This window comes from Galleria mellonella, unplaced genomic scaffold, assembly GCF_026898425.1.
Source record: "Galleria mellonella isolate WM207_F2 unplaced genomic scaffold, CSIRO_AGI_GalMel_v1 utg1634, whole genome shotgun sequence".
In the NCBI taxonomy this organism is placed as follows: domain Eukaryota; kingdom Metazoa; phylum Arthropoda; class Insecta; order Lepidoptera; family Pyralidae; genus Galleria; species Galleria mellonella.
Genome location: NW_026442007.1, coordinates 2,113,552 through 2,132,368, shown reverse-complemented (window position 1 = coordinate 2,132,368; position 18,817 = coordinate 2,113,552). Strand labels below are relative to the sequence as shown.

Sequence of the window (18,817 nt, the reverse complement as noted above, 5' to 3'; positions counted from 1 at the left end):
TATTGGATTAAAATATTACGTGGTTTAATTTAGGAATCATGCTGGATTTCTAAATTAAACCTCCAAACAATTCTGTTATTATGTTTACCACACCTTTTATTTTTAATAACGACCTCCTTGAAAATATTATTCAGACACGTTTTCAATTACAAAACTGTTTTTCTCGTAATGCACGATGCGACAGTATTTAATCTCCTTAAGATTACAACAAATTTAATTATAAACGGTACAGTCAATGGGGGTGTAATGAAAAATAAACATACGAGCAAATATTTCAACATCAACTTTTAATTCAATAATTCAAAGTAACTGTACAACAAATGGTGTATATTATTCAAATTGTCAATTTAAATGTTTAATTTTGTTTTTTTTTAACATAAATTATGATTTTATGTAGTTTTAGAATCTACGCAGATTTGAAATCTACTACATTTATCTGTCCCCCTTACGGGGGAGAGATATGTTCAGCAGTTGACAGTTGACGGCTCATAGACGATGACATTTAGTTATACAATATTTTGTTAAACTGCATATAATAACTTTTTTTTTTGTAAGTTTGCAGAGATTGAAATTGACGACATATAATATTTACTATTTGTATTAAATTCTATTGGTTTTAACTTGTAAAAGTATAAAGTAACATAATGGTGGCGACATAAAATAAAATTGATAAAACATTCATTAAATATTTCAAAGTAGTATTTCAATTTAAATTTGATTTATACATGTTAAAAATTAATTCCTTTTTTTTTTTAATAAATGGTATCTACATCCCTGATTATATAATTGAAAATGCATCGTGTTGTCTTGTAAATAAACGCAGTTTTAAGTAACTTTGAAAAGTTGCATATATATATGGTATATATATATTATCAAAAAGTAAGCAATTTGATATTAAAAAAAAACACTGAACAATTTTCAGCATAAATCTTGGATAGTTAATTTTACACTTTCGCGTTGTTTACACATATTTTAAATATACAATCGGAACCTAACGCGATGTCAGTTCTAGTGGATAGTCAGTCCTAATCCGTGTCATAGTCAATGCATTCCATATCGAAACGTCGGCAATAAAGAAGCAGGTATGTAGGTACAATTTACCTGCAAAGGTTATCCATCGCGCTAAGTCCCGTTTGTGTATTTAAAATCTTTGCTATGAACTATATGAACAAAATAAAAAGGAATGTTACAGATTTAACAAAATTATAACACTATAACACTAATTTCAATGAGACTTAATGTTTACGTGTAGTTAATTTATTGAATTACAGTTACGTTTGTATTGTATATTAAAATATTCGACATTTGTAGTTCCTTAATAGTTACGAAACAATGTGATAAGTATCTATGTACATTAAATATACACATTTAGAGATTTAATTTTAAATACTAACGTATTTTAAACAATGTATACAATTGTTATACATGTTTGTAAAATAAAAATATTGTTTAAAGTAAGTTTGTAACAAATTTATTTTAATTTTTATACGTAAAAAGGATAATACTTATATAAAAACAAGAATAATACACAAAGTTAAAATAATACACTAACTGCGGTTGTCAACTCGCCTGCCAAGTGTGGCAACTGTTGGCAAAACCCCTTAGTAAGGGGAGGCGTATATTTAGCAGTGGACAGATAAGGGCTGATGTAAAAAAAAATTGAAATATATTAACACTAATATCGTGTAATTAATTTAATACTGAAATTTAAATAACAGCGAGTTAGTGCATAGATTATGTCTGAATTAAGTTTCAAATGTATGACCAATTCAATAATTTTATCATCACCCTTACTATAATAAGTTCGAGAAACAATGTTATAATTATTATACATAATACCATAAGGATTATGTACATACGTTTTTCTATTTATTCGTACAACCTAAAATTATGTTTCAGTTTTTGGCGTTGGCGAAAACAATTTTGAAATAATAATTTGAAGTAATTTTACAAAGAAGGTTAATGACTTAGTGTGTCCACATTGACTATATTTTTAACTAACTGTATTTCGCGGATCTAGGATAGAATATAATATACTCGTATAACAAATTTCGTTCAAATCTGTTCAGTAGTTTAAGCATGAAAAAGTAACAGACACTATGTTTACAATGTGTTTATAATATTAATATATTTATGTATTAATAAAATCACATAGTTTGAATTTGTAAAATTTTATAACATTATCACATGTTAGAAATATAAATTATAGCACATATATTAGTTATTTAAAAAAATCACTGTTTATAATGAACGATATAATTGTGTTCCTTTGGTTCCCAAAGGTTATACCACATCTATGTTTCACGCTAGGTCCCATACCGGGTATGTAGAGAAAATTATATTTCGTTGCGCAGCTAATCAAAGTAACAACCTAAGTATAGTTAATGCACGAGCCCCTATCTAAGAACAAGAGCACTGTCACCATGCTACCCATTGGAGTAATCCTGGTTTTATAGTAAAGATTTTATTATAAACAATAAATACAGGAAAAAGTAAAGAAAACAACAACAATAAGAATAATCATTAAAGATTTTAGTAATAAAAACTGTACTACTAACAAAGAAATAATAACAAATAATCAACAGCGAAAAAAATATATAATAAAACAACAAAAACAAAAATGAACAATAAATATTTTAATGTTAAAAACAATACTACAGCAAATATATCGCTTCAACCATACGAGCTTTTTATCATTCTAGCAGATATCGGATCGTTTCCCGAATATTTTTCATACTTCGTATCACCTGTTCCATTTCTTACATTCTCCTTGACAAGCTTTTATCATTCCACTTTTGGCCACGTCTACGAGTATTTCCTACATGCTGGTATCAGTTTACCTTGTGCTCAGAGTTTTGCTACGAAAATGTTTGTTTTTATGTTTTCATATTTTTAGCAAACAAGATAACATATTCACAAATGATTTATTGAATGAAGAGAATGTTAACAATATTGGAATTTATCCATTTTAGAAGTTAGCTAACCACTCCAGATCCAAGATTTTGAGAGAAGAAGAGAAGTGAGGGTTATTTGTTTTATCTACCTCCGTAATTTTAGTGTTATTTGATTACTTGGCGTTATTCTCGTTTTTGTCACGTAAATCTTTACAATAAATCTTGCTTTACCTCTTTTTGGCATTACTGTACTGTCGGCGCATCGGTGATAAACTTTTACATTAAAAGAAGATACACAATTCTGTCATGCTTTTCCTTCGACGGGGACAGTCGGTCTAGGTCCAGATTGCAGTCAGTTGACTGGCAGGGGTCGCGACGGGCACGCTCTGGACATGACCCCCGCATGACCCAGTATTATAGAAACGTCATTTGAAATGTAAATAATCATGCATGTTAATTGTCCAAAATGATTATTTAGTTACCCGCTGTAATAAATGATGAAAGTTATAAAAATAAAAACATATCTAATGAAAGATATAAGAAGATACACGTAATGTATTGAAATTTAAAAACAAAAATAATTTAAATGAGTTTATAATAATATAAATAAAATTTTAATATTAATTTAGGTACATTGAAAATTCTTTGGAAAAATTTCACTGATAAATAAGTATGTAAAATTTTAACCGGCATTTATGTTTTTAGTTTCTCTTAGAAAATCACAATGGAATATAACATTATAGCTTAATATAAATTATGCCTAAACGTTCTTTTTAAAGTTACACTTAACATTTATATCACATTTTTTTTACATAACATTAAATAACTATTTACATTTAAAATGTAGATAACACACATTTAACAATAAATATATAATCTAGAGATTAATATAATAAAAAAAAAACCGATCAAAGTATAATATAGATATTATATAAGAACAATTAAATTTGATAAATTTTTGGGATACAAAATACTGTAGTAAGAAATTATCTATTTGGAATTATTAAATGTAATTCTTAGCTATATATTCTCCCACAAAAAAATACGATTTAGGAGTAACGAGGAATCCCTTAACATATCCTAATATAATACATGGTCCTCGAAAATACATTTTGTCCAAAAGTTCAATTCAAATATGTGGAAATTATTAAATTATATCAATTTTATATTTATTTTTCAGTCCATTGAATAACATAATATGTATGATTAAGTAGTTAATATTATCAGTAGTACAAGGAATATTAAAAATGATATTGAAATATTAGTATGAAGCTGAGAAGTTTTTGACGAGTGGATTAGATTTCTGTAATCTTTCGCTTCGTTTTGTGATGGATAGGTGTATGTCCTGTCTGTCACTTTTACGTCTTGAGGACAGGGTAACAAATCAATAGGTATCTGAAGTAATGTACCTTCGTTCTCCTTTTTGACAAGTTGTACTTCCTGAGCGCTAGTTTCGTCCATATCATCTTGAAAAATATCATCAGAATTATCATCAAAATTATCAGCATTCTTATCGTCTATGTTATAATTGTTATTTGGACTTATGACGTTCTTTTCAAAAAGGGCAAGTTGCGAGTTTAGAGCTAGGTCGGGGCTTAATTTGCAAATGAAATTTTCCAACGATGTTCTTGTTTTGATACTCTTCGTTTCATGTCGGAGTTTATGCATCCAAGCCAGGTGACAATCGCAAAGTAGTTCGTTGCCTGTAACAATTGAAATCTTAATTAACTCTAATTGGACTAATGATGACTTTTGTACGCTCTGACTGAGCGTAATTGATTTTTCTAAGATAATTTAATTATATCCAACGCGAATATTCCAATTTTCTAATTAACACACGTAATGTTCTTGATACGGTATCATATTTTTTTATTATGTTACATTCTCTGTTAGTAGCTATTTGATTTCCTGTCGCATTAGGTATGCAAAAATCTTAGGTCAGGTAAAGGAAGATTTTTGATTTAATAATGTCTCATTATTACACCTCTTGTTTACAATTATTATTTTAGATATTTAGAAATGAAGTGGTAAATTATTGCACTATACGAAGTTGTAGTTGGTATAGGTAGTGACTCTTAAGGTACTAAATTAAATGTAGTATTATGGTTGCTATATAATATGTAAGTTGCAATGTTAAAAGCTCCAGTAAAGAAATCTCTTTCATTTATATCAAGTAACTTTGTTTATAAAATGGGAGCTTATGTTTATTTACCAGAGGGAGACTTTGTACAAAATTCGTTCGCTTGGGCATCTCTGTCCCATTCGTGTTTCTACCGTGAAGCAGTTTTTTTTATACAACTTAGAAAGCAAACAAGCTAACGGCAGTTATGTTTGCATGACTGTGTTTCGGTTTAAAGAGTGGAATATGGCAGTGAATATACAGGGTACAAAAGAATAACACCTGAGTCCTCAGGAATGGCAACGCATGGGGGGTATCATGGGCGAAACAGTATACTCTGTTATGTCCATGGTACTGCTTTCCATCAGGTGGGCCGTCAGCTTGTTTGCCATTCTAAGTTGCATAAAAAAATCCTTTAATTAAATCGGATAGATAATACAAATAATAATTACAATTGCATGTGATATGCAAGTATGATCTTTTCTTGTAATTTTCGTGTCTTGATAAGTTTACTAATGTAATCTTTTGGAGCGAATAATCTGTCTTAAGTTAGTAACTGAGTGGGCGACAGAATCTTCTTTTATAGTCTATCTCATTGTTTTAGGATGTTAAAGTTCATTTTATAAGTAATAGGTGTTTCCAAGACAAACAAAGCTAGCCGGCACCTTATCTAATAAAATGTTTCATAGAGATGTTTACATAAAACTTCACAGTTGATAAAGCAGAGCGAATATTCTCCTACTGTATCTTACAAAATGTCGTTATATTTATCCTGTCAGTGTTTCGCAGATCAAGTAGCGAAGCTTAGGTAAAATTTATAGGTTACATAATATTAATACGATCCATAAATTCGACTGTACCTTTCGCCGCAGGCTTGATTTGCGGAAATCCGTTGACGGTTTGCGGTGCTGTATCGTATAAACACTATAATATATCTATAAATAAATATATTATGTAGTTTGTAGTTGAAATATCTTAAGAATCTGGTCGCGTATAGTGCGGTTGGTGAGAAGTATCTTTCCCCGAACGCGGTTTGGGATGAGCTTCCTGCCAAGATTTTCCCGAGAGGGATAGGAATCTATAAAAAAATGTGAGAAGGTTTCTTCAGAGTCAGGAACGTGCACGTGATGGCTCTAGTTACAGGGATTCGATGTATGGAATTGGTTAATAACATATGTGCGGGATTCTTGTTATCCAACTTGTGTTCGAGTTTCAAATAATTTTAAGACGGCCAAAGGTAATCGGCGTCTATCGTTAGCTAACACATTGTGAACAAGTTTATGACAATAACGTTGCTTAGTACCAATTTATTTAGGAATGTAAAAAATTCTATATACTTAAAAAATAATTTTATTATATTATATATAAATGAATTAAACTTTTGAAAAGATAATATAAATCATATTAATATTAGAATCAAACTTAACAGTTACTTCTAACCGATGACTGATAATGATGACCAAATGATTTGGAATCTTTCCTATTTAATTTTTTGTTTGCCTTATATCAGACTATTGTCTCAATTTCTGTTCATATGTGAATGAATTTTGGATTGTTTATTTTAACTAGATCTATTTCAGTCCATTAAAATGACATTCTTATTACAAAATTTTGTAGAACGTTAATAAAAAAAGGACTTCATTAAAATTACACATATCTATGTATATATGTATGTACGGACAAATACTATATATTTCGGCATATCAGTGACATGTTGCGGCACGCGTAGTTGACTTCGTTATTACAACTTTAATTAATCACAGTCCATGTCAGTTAAGTAACGCAAATGCGATTGCGCGTGCCACAAAACAATATCCATTTATATCAAACAAATGTAATAAATACTTATAAATATTTATATTTCAAGAACTCCGCAAGGAGTTACATTTATCAAGAGAACGATACAGCAACAAACCTCCACAATCTTTTAAATGGTTATTTCTAATGACGATTTTAACTTACTGCTCGATTAGGTTGTGATTTATGCATCTTTAATTTTTTCATTAAATATTTTAATAATGTTGCAGCAGAAAAAAAAATATAATAAATTGCAAAATAACTAACAACAATGAATAAAATGCGTCCTCTATCATATTTTAAAGTGATAATATTTTTATTATCATTCTTTTGAATGAAAGGAGAAGAGTGCTCGGCGAAATGTGGGCAATTGAAATGAATTGAAAATTTGTGGTTAATTTTGTTATGCAACTTAGAATGACCAGACAAGTCGCCAGTCCTCCTAATAGAAAGTAGTAACTGTTGCCAATAGACATTCACAGTGCCATAGGCATAACAAAGATGCCCACGATACCCTTCATGTGTTGCCATATTTTAGGACTAATATATCTGTATACTCTTTATCCTGTAATAATAATCATTTCGCTCACGACTACAATGCCGGGTACAGTATTCACTGATTCATGTAAATACTAGCTGTTTCTCGTGATTTTACTCACTGGAATATAAAGTATCCTAAATGTTGTGTTAAGTTAGAATATTCTTCTGTATCAAATCTATTCAATCTTTTAAGAGTGACTGAGTAAGAAATATATATATATATATATATATATATATATATATATATATATATATATATATATATATATATATATATATATATATATATATATATATATATATATATATATATATATATATCGATATATATATATATGGAAAGTGGTAACCGTCGCCTATAGACGTGAGCAGTGAGCAGTACCATGGACATAACAGAGTATACTGTTTCGCCCATGATACCTCTCATGCGTTGCCATTCCTGAGGACTCAGGTGTTATTCCTCTGTCATTCACATTTGTAATATTAATTGAATGGTGTAGTGTGAGTGATAGTATTTATTACCAGTGTGAGTATATTATTTTAGAATAATTAAATTCAGTATTAAAATACGTACCCTCAAGATATATGTAACTGTTCTCTTTTAATAAATTTTCGTAAATTGGATTCACATCATCAAATGTAAATCTCTTCAGGATATTATATCTTAAATCTAATCCAAGTAATCCTCTTACACCTGCAAAGAGCTCTCCTGCCAGAATTATGAGGTTGTTGTGGCTCAAATTCAGCTTTTTTAATTGCGATAGTCCATCAAAACTTCTCTGAGCCACAATGCTTATATCATTGTAATGTAATAACAACAATTCCAGATTCCACAACTCGGTGAATGTAAACGAGTTAAGAACAGATATCTTGTTGTGACTTAGATCGAGTCGCTTCAGTTTAGCGAGCCCTTCGAAGCATTCTTTCCTGAGTTCACTTATATTGTTCTTATCCAATTCTAGCTCTAGTAAATTGACAAGATGCCTGAATGCTCCATCTTGTATTATACTTATATTATTACTTGTAAAATACAGTTTCTGCAAGTTGGGTGTCTTATAAAATGTATCAGTTACAAGTTCTTTTATATTGTTCTCGTCTAAAATGAGCAAAGAGAGGTGCGGTAGATTGTTAAAAGAATGCTTACTTAAATATTCTATTTCGTTTTTAATCATTGTTATTTCTTCTATATATGTTAGATTAATAAATGTATTCTCTTCTACTTCTGTTATGGAGCTAAATTTTATGCTAATTTTTTTCAGTTTTTGCAGGTACCTTAGCACCTTTGTTGGCACAAATTTTAGTGCACCGTCAGCTCTCACGTTGAAAGCTAACGTCTCTATATTAGTTTGTGTACTGAAACTTGTCCATACTGGATCTGATTTTTCTATGCCACCGTTGAATACCCAACATTCTGTTTTAGATGCTCTGTTTATTTCTTGATTTAATTCACAGTAACAGTGAAGTTTTGAGTTTCTGTCTCTTATATCACATACATTAATTATATTTTGTGTGGCTTTTTCCTTCTCTTCATCGTTGCTCCTGCTTGCACGAAGTTCCGCTAATGCAAGGAGGAACAGTAGCAAGGTAGCGGGTACCCTAGAAGCCCGCATACCTTCTACCTGTAACAAAGAGAAAGTAACAATTAACGAACGCATACAAGATATTCCATCGTAGACGTCATACCCACATTGATCGTGGTTTCTTAATTGGCATTTTTTCTGAGAATCATGTTGAAACGGGAATATTCGCATCGGCGATTTTAATAACATTTGCTCTAAATTAATTGAAGTATCATAATTTTCTTTTTTATTACAAACTATAAATGTTAATTTTTAAACGATATACAACTGCAGAATGATGGTATTCATACTGATGACTCATAGAAAACTTAATAAATTTGCTGTAAGTAGTTTGTAGTACTGCAACATGTAGTAACTAAATACAGCTTGAAACTAAAGAATGTTTTTCTTAGGCTTACATTTTAACTATAATTTGACATTAGCTAAGTACAATATTGTTGTCTACTAAAATTATAAAGATGACTGATTAACTTATCATCGTTAAATCAAAAAAATATACGCTGAAGGACTTAACGTTTATAAAGTAAGTACGAGGCCGATATAGGAATAAAGATTAAACAAAGAATCAATCAAAAGTTCTCAATTGGCAAAGATATCGTGAAATGTACGATCAAAGACATAGATACAGCCTAATTGATAATGTATTCCTTTTTGAAATATTACAATGGCTCCGATTGATCTTACTCGAGGTCATGTCTTTTGCAAAATTATAACAAGCATTATATAATTCACTAACAACCTTCTGAGTTTGAAGCACAATCAATCATTTTGTAACATTTATAATTAATATGATTGATGCCTACGGAAAGAAATGGAAAGTAATTTGCGAAGTTTTAAAATGCCCATACAATTACTTCAGTATATTATGAAAAATAAAGTTTAAATACAATTTAGAAATTTAAAGACGAGCGAAGGAAGCGAAAAGGGAAGAGCCTCCCCACTGACACAGGTAATTGTCCTACTTCCATCTAATAATATAAACGAGAAAGTTTGTAAAGGTTTCTATTTTTTCTTATGAAAATTGAAATGCCAGATAAGCTGATGGCCCGCCTGATGACTGTGACCTACATGTAAACGTGGTTTTTCCTGAGGACTAAGGTATTATATATATTTTAATCTATTAAATTGATAATAGTGAGGGATGATAGGTGAGAATGAAAAGGCATGTCAGTTAGCTTATCGTGATGAATACACCCGGAATTCAGCACGATGGTTTCCAGAAGGGATCACGTGGAGGTCAACCTGCCAGTGTAATGGGACAGGTGGTCTAGCACTTTCACCCCGGACTAAGGTATTGTGATGCTGCACTATGTTATTTCACTGTCATATCCCGCTTTTCAAATAGAAACACAGCTATGTAAACAAAGTTGCTCGATGGCGGAAACCCAAGCAGGGCAGAGGTATCCATGAACGTGACTTTTGCAGAAAATTTTTTCTTGGTAAAAATAAAACAGATTTCTTTTGTAAACAAACATAGATGTAATATGCGAAGAAATATCCACATCTTAGATTATATAGATGGAGTGCCTCCATACAAATGCTTCGAGAAAAGCATGCCAATTTTTCGTACATTTTTGCTTAATAAATAGTTATGGGTTATTTCTTTATAATTTTTATATTTATTTTGTCTTATAAATTCTGCATTATTTTTAATGCGTAAATACTTATTTTATTTATTAAATAATAAGTCAAGATTTTGTATGCATAAGTATATAGAACACTGACAAAAAAAAACGGGTTAGTAGTTAGCTGATAAAAAGTTGATCCGTTTTTGAGGCTCGAGGCTCTATCTATGTAATTTGGGGCCCAGATTTACACAAATAGAACGACTAAGAAATATGATGCAGATTCACATTATTTAGAAGGAGTACCAAGACTGTGTTAGCGTATATCAAACGCATGAATCGTTTGTATCTCTAATTTTTTTTTTCACAATAGAACAGACACAAAAGACATTGAAATACTGAAAATGAACTTATATTTAATTTCCCTACATTCATTACTCTACAAAGTCTAAACGAATGCAAAAGAATGAGCGAGAATTTCGACCGAATTTAAATTAGAATTTCTTAATTCGATTTCCGAACGACTAATTTATTTTTTAATTCACATTTTTTTCAATGATGTTTTATTTTCTGCGGAGAACGGAATCGGTATTTTAATAAAAAACGCTTTATCGTTGTTTTTACAATGCTCTGAAGTAACAGGATGTACGACATGCCAGCTAAGCTAACATATTTTTGAATAATACTTTTTGCTACAACCTCTAACACTATAGATTTAACAAGCTTACTAATATTATGAATGTCAAAGGCAATCTTTATGCTTTATCAGCTCAATCAATCGTATTGTTTTGTTTGTTGTAATTGTTTCATATTCTTCTTCCCTAATTCTTTATTGTACACAAAAAATTACAAACATATAATATACAAAATGAAGATGTACAACAGGCGAGCTTAACTCTGTAAGAGTTCTCTTCCAGCAATCCCTGAGTGGAAAGGAGCAGTAATTACCAGCGGGCATTGTGCGTACAGTAATTGGAGGGAACAGTATAGTTGTTTCTATTAAGAAATAATAAATATACCTTCGTTCCAATATTACTCTCCAAACTATATTTCCCCTCTCACCGTACTGGTTTCGCTTCAAACTTTTTTCTCCTACATTCTTCACGACTCTGGAACGCGCTTCCTGATGCCATTAAGAGGCTACCGGCTAAACCGTCTTTCAAAAAAAACGTTCACGCTCACTTTTTTACTATATCCGAGCAGTAAGTGCTTTATATTATTCTCAATTTCGTGTATAATATAATATATGCCATATATGTGTAAGTATATTTGTTATTTATATATATTTATTCGTTTATATATGTAATTTTAGTGTGTATGTATATCAATAATTACTAGTACCGCATTCGAGTATTCTGACACTTCCCTATGGTTGACTGGGAGAGAATGCTTTTAGCATTAAGTCCGCTATGCACACATATATGTACTAATGAATACATAAATAAATAAATATATACAAAATAACTCATATAATTAAAATCAAAATAGATACATATCTGTATATAATAATACATATACATATATTCATAACTACACATTATAAATGTTTTAATGTAGTAACTACCTCTGAGCGCAAATTGGAGACCGACGCGCGCAGTCATGTTCGAGACACAGCCGCTCAAGGTTAAAGGTCCCGAATGATCCCGAAACTAGTCGAGCTTTCTCGACCAAATTACACGAAGCTAAATCGGTAGTTATTACATTGGAGTTCATCATCATCATCATCATTTCAACCATTATCCGTCCACTGGTAGGCATAAGCCTTTCCCATAGATTGCCATAAAGAACGGGCTTGAGCCACCTGCATCCACTGACTCCCTGCAACGCATTTCAGGTCGTCACTCCATCTAGTGGGGGGTCGTCCTACATTGCGTTAATTACAGTTACAGAAGTTCACTTGATCGTCATAAAATATGGTATACACGTATGTAGTTACAATTATTTTTAATGGGTAAAAATGGAATTATTATAACATTAAAAAACACTTTTTCCATGATCTTTTTTGACACGCCGACTTTTCCATCAGTATCTTTTTTGCTCTTTGTAGCGTGTTTTTCATCTTCGCAGAGTGCTCGGATTTCTTATCAGTGATAGGAATTTTAAGATGTTTTTGTAGCGACGTTTTTTATCTCCTCAGGGTACAGAGTGTGTTTTCCAAAGGAGATATATCGTTTATGTATGAGTGGGCTGTAGCCACACATTCAGTGCTGCGGCGTTTCTTCCTCACTATGACACAATCTGCAAACACTTTTTGGGCATAAGACTAGTTGGGCCATATGCTTGTTTTGTTTGCAGTGTCGTAAAAATGGAATAGCAACCCCTCCTGCGTTATCGGTATACGCTGACGGGGTAACAGTGAGAGATAATAAGGGGAAGAAAGCACGTCAGTCAGTCCATCGTGATGAATTTAAGAAGAATTTGGGTACGATAGTTTCCAGGGAGAACCACGTGGAAGTCAACCTAACAGTTTTTTTATACAACTTAGAATGGAAAACAAGCTGACGGCCCACCTGATGGAAAGTGGTAACCGTCGCCTATATACACGAGCAGTACCATGGACATAACAGAGTATACTGTTTCGCCCATGATACCGTTGCCATTCCTGAGGATTACCTGAGTCCTCAGAGAGTTATTCCTCTGTACCTAGTAAATTCACGCCATATCCCACCCTTTAAACCGAAACACAGCCATGCAAACACAGCTGCTTCACAGTTGAAACACGAATGAGACAGAGGTACCCAAGCAATCGCCTTTTGTACAAAGTCTCCCAGTATATATTGGTAACAATGGAGTTTCTAGACTCCATCAGCAATGATACCTTTCTCTCCGGTAGCTGTAGTATTTGGGATAGAGGAAGAAGGTAGATTACTTTTTATTCTGTTCATACAAATGAAGTCGCGAGTGAAAACTAATATTACCATACAGTTTTATCTTCCCAAATGAGGTTGTAATGTATTCTAATTGTAATTTACGATTTGGTCCATTTGTGCTGTGTGTCGAATTTCATTTACATTTGTAACAAATCTGTGATTATTACAGGCACAAATGTGTAATAGCGGACTACAAAATTGTGTCACCAGAGGGCGACACTCTCATACGTAGTAGAATATAAGTATTGATTAAAAATTAATTAATAATTACCCCTTTATTGTGTCCATTTTGATTACAAAAAGAACAACCATTATCGGCTTATAATTGGTTTCAAATAGTGAAATGTAGCAACTGTTATGTAGTATAAAATTATTTAAATTTGGCTATGATCATGGTTGGGGGCCTTGAGTAAGTCGTGCTCACTAAAAGGTTCAAACACGTGGTGAAGTGGTGGGCTGGGTTATTGTATTCCCTAAAATATAGTTGAGCGCAATGTTGGCTGGCTCACCCGTCATACTCGTGAACGGTTGCTACCTATAGGGGCTGGTCTGCTCTAGTCACTGCAACTAATTTATTTTATTGATTTGTCTTAATTATATACTATATACACCTATCCCCCGATTTACACGGTAGATACGTTCCTGAGAAAAACGTGTAAATCGAAAATAAAAATTTTCAAGTCAAAACCGTGTAAATCGAAAAGCTTGCAGAAAATGCATAATTTTGCTATTTAACAGTTGTGATTTTTTTCAATATTTTTAGATGTACACAGAAATAAAAATAAAATGCATTGACAGGTTAAAATATGTAATATATTACGGAAACACTGTTTTTTTATTTAATTACAATACATTAAACGATCCAAAGCGATCCAAAATTTCGATTTTAGTTTCTAAAGAAATAACTTTTCTTTTAACTTCTTTCGACATTATAAGCCTATAAGTTTTTTTTAATTTATGTTAATATATAAAAATCTTAATTATGCACTCACTTGTAATTTACGAATATGAAAAATTAAATCTTTCTGACACTGTGAAACTTTCATTCAAATACAATTTTCCGTAGATAAAACTTTAATTTTATGCGAAGAAATACAGACATAGTGTGCATGTGCAGCAAGTCAGCATATAAGCTCGGGATTTCCCGTGAGATGTGTACACAGCGCACGTGTTCAAACACAGTAGCATTTAGTAGAGTGCGATAAAAACAAAAAAAAAAAATTATTTGGAAAACCGTGTAAAAGCGAAAACGTGTAAAACAAGTACTGTGTAAATCGGGGGATAGGTGTATTTTAAATTTTATGATCTGATACTGCTTAGTAGTTTATATTCACACAAATTCATTATTTATATAGTTGAACTTTTTGAAAAAAGTAACAGCTAAGTTTCTTTGTCGTTCTTCATGGCTGAAATTGTGTTTCGAATGGGCGGTAATTAAAAAATGACTATTCAAAAATGCTTAAATCTAAGTCTTCTTGTTTTCATTTAAGAGCTTTCTCTTGTCGGTGCAACTAATTCATGCATCTTCCTTCAGCCAGCTCTATCCCAGGCCATATCCTTTATCTCCCTATACGACATGACGCCTAGTGTTTCCTTTATCTGTCCCATGTAGTTAATCCTCGGTCTTCCTCTTCTTCTTTTGCTCTCTATCTTTCCTTCTACTATGCTCTTAAAATAATCGTCATGTCGTATAAGGTGGCCCAGCATTTTGCCTCTTCTATTCTTTATTATTCTTATTATTAAATCTAAGTATACGTGAATAAAATAAAAAAAAAGAAATACCAAATGTATACGAAAGTAGAGTCAAATTCAGAATCACCTCTTTTTATAACTCGGTTAATGAAAATATTACTGTATGGAAACGAAAACCGATTACTTAGTCTCGTTTATTAACAAAACCCCAATTAACCTCGATACCACATGAAACATATTCGTTACATTTTGTGTAATTAACATTATTAAGTTGCGATGGACATAAAATAATATTAATATTTGGTTGTATTCCGCGATGTTTTCTCTGGAATTAAAGTCATTATTAACAAAGTGTCAGTTACTCTGTTTGAGTGTTAAATTTCTATTTGTTCTTCTTTTACAGTTAATCGATTTATATAGTAATATTTTAGGAAGACCGCCTACGTATTTCTCTGTATGCCCAATGGTTGACTGGTAAAGAACACCGTCCGGTGTTAAGTCCGCCAAATGTACATAGAATTTTACTGTGCATTAAAGTTTAAATAATTAAAGATATATAAATAATTAATGTCAATGTTAATTCAGTGTAGATACTGATGGATTGTTTTTGCATAAAAATTTATTTAAATCCGTCCAAGCACGACTGATTAACAAATATCTAAACATTTACAAATTTAAATGAAATATTTAAAAATCAAAAAGTTATCAAAAAAATTCAAAAAGTTTCCTGGAAGAGATTGCTTTTAACAATATGGCCGTTTTCCCTGTGTAACCACGTCAATGAAATATTATTTGTGATTTCTGCTTCTGCTATTCTGGTGGAATTTCTTATTTATCTGAATATGCTTTCCATTTTTCATATTTATACATTTCTTTGCGAAGACCGGACACTTTTTTTTTTGTGAGGAAAACAGTTATTAAAACATATTCTACTGAATATAAAGGTTTTTTTTTTATCGAAGTCTGGCCAAAATCTCAGAAAATTCCATTGGAACGATTATTTTTTGTTGGTGAGATTAAACTTTGGCTATCACTGAACTGCATTAACAGATGCACGTACACGACTCTAGCAAAATGGAAGAAAGAAAGAAAAATATTTAGCACATAACATAACAATTAAAAACTTAAAGAAAAAGGAAATACAAAAATAAACTTATACCTAATTAGAAATTATGCCATCAAAATGGTCACCAAATTGGTGTTATAAATTTTGTTTCACAAAATAAGAGAGCACTGACGCCTATAGCACAGGTTTAAAACCTAGTTTAGGCATACAGGGTCCTCACTGTTCAAGGGGCCTGGAAGAAATTGCTATTTAGCGATAAGGCCACCTACCGTTGCATATTTATCTTACTTTTGTGTCATTTTTTCTTAATATTATTCATTTTGTTTGTGTACATAAGTGGTGAGGCATTCATACGTAACGTGTAAACGCTGATTTTCTGTGGAACCAATGGGAGTGGTAGATGGCGCTACCGACTAGACATATAGATACATATAACTATTTATTAACACTGTCAATTATGCCATAATATTGTTTAGTTTTTTTTTATACAACTTAGAATGACAAACAAGCTGACGACCCACCTGATGGAAAGTGGTAACCGTCGCCTATAGACATGAGCAGTACCATGGACATAACAGAGTATACTGTTTCGCCCATGATACCCCCCATCATGTTGCCATTCCTGAGGACTCAGGTGTTATTCCTTCTGTACCCTGTAAATTCACGCCATATCCCACCCTTCAAACCGAAACACAGCCATGCAAACACAACTGCTTCACGGTTGAAACACGAATAGGACAGAGGTATCCAAACAAACGACTTTTGTACAAAGTCTCCCTCTGGTAAATTTGTGTCGTAATGTTTATAATTTGATGTGGTTCTCTGTAAATACATGTGTGTGTACTGATTTGTTGAATAGATGGATCATAAGTTATTTATTGCAAGTATATATGTATGTACAATATATGCATATATATAGATGAATAAAATGCATAGAGAAGTTGAGATTGTTATCGAATACATGTCAGGTATACTCATAATATACACTATTATGAAAATTAATTGCATCGCGTTTCATTACCTCTATATAATACTATGGTTTAGTTGTAAAATATAAGGGACAATAAACAGATTATGTTATACTTAATTATTTATATTGGATTTACTCACGTTCGTATCGTTTTAAATTCAAGGATGCTGGATTTTTATATACATATTATTAAATATAGATAGATATTACTATTTAAATATGAGTAAAGTTCATATACATATATACATATCTGTCACGCTTATGTCCCATTAGGATAGGCAGAAACAATGGAACGCCAAATGCTTTGATTCAAATAAACCTCGAAGCATACAAATAAATACAATACAGTATGATTCACTTTAGTTACTATTAAACGAATTATATTATTATTATGTAGTTAATTCATCATCATCACCGTCATATCGAATAATAATAACATGCTCTTGTTAATCATATAAATGAAAATACTGGTCACATACATACAAAAACACACACACACACACACACACACACACACACACACACACACACACACACATACACACACACACACAGACACACACCACAGACACACACCACAGACACACACCACAGACACACACCACACACACACACAAACACACAGTCATTCATAATACTTATTTATACATGTGTATTGGTGGTGAGAGAAAGAAAAAAATAAATAAATAAAATAATTGTATTATACAGATTAGTTACACAATCGTGAGTACTGCTAAAAAGCCTATGTTTAATATCTATATGCATGTATATGATAATTCTGCTTCCTGGACAGGCTCAGCCATGTAGGAAGCAATGATAAGTTCGAATACAAACATACTTTGTTAAATAAATAAATATCTAAAAAAAAATATCTAAAATATATAAATAAATAAAATATAAAAGATTATGATTAGCTACTATCGTTGTAACGAGTTTATAAGATGAGCGTGGACTTTTGCTTTGAGCGTAAGCTAATCTTCCGTTTATCTATATCGATGATATTCCAAAATCAAAGTTACAAGTTACATAGAAGCGTTTAAGTAATCCCATATGTGTTTTACAACAAATTAACCCGAAACTCGTGTGTCTAACAATAAATTTTCCAATACAACTTCTAACCCAAGTCACAACTGGCTTGGTTATGAGTTGCTTGAATAATTTATGATTTGGCGAACCGCGCCACTTGGGACCCACGAGTATGATGGAAGCTGTGGGAGGGCTGTCCCTCTAATACAACATAAAAGATAATGTCTGTGTGCACACCGCCGATACGAGTTTTAATCGTCATTAAGCTTATTTTGTCGCTCATGTGATTTTAGAGGTAGTTAACTTTAGGTTCATCTCGTGTCCTCAGTATGCGGAGGTTGGAGGTATGGTATGTTTTAAGCGCCATATGGAGGTGGTGTTAATTTATCTCAAGTACACATTACATTAAATCTAAATAATTTTTGAACACATTTTTATGATTCTTTTTTACTTACAAGGATGTGCTTACATTAATTTCGGTGCGGTCGATCCTGAGACGCCATTTCTCTAAATCTATCACTGAAAACAAGATTTTAAATTAATATAAAAGCTATAGCTTTATTATAAGTATCAATATGAAATTAATTTCTAGTAGAATTTAAGTATGAAATAAATTAGGATTACCAAGACTGTTCCTTGTGGCAGTTTGTAGGGAGGCTAATGTTTAGCAGTAGAAAGATAACATTTATTTTAACAAG

The 18,817-nt window shown here is 31.7% G+C and overlaps 1 protein-coding gene across 1 annotated transcript in view; it reads right to left on the bottom strand.

Moving 5' to 3' along the window:
* Window positions 1–254: 254 nt before the first annotated feature.
* Window positions 255–18,817, bottom strand: part of LOC113513963 (connectin-like) — a 113,656-nt gene continuing 95,093 nt past the window's right edge. Inside the window, exons 2-3 of the mRNA XM_026897944.3 lie at window positions 7,925–8,969; window positions 255–4,597 (exon numbers count right to left, since the gene is read on the bottom strand). Of these exons, the coding sequence (XP_026753745.2) occupies window positions 4,101–4,597; window positions 7,925–8,960 (1,533 nt within the window). The 5' untranslated portion in view covers window positions 8,961–8,969 and the 3' untranslated portion in view covers window positions 255–4,100. The remainder of the gene's footprint in view (window positions 4,598–7,924; window positions 8,970–18,817) is intronic.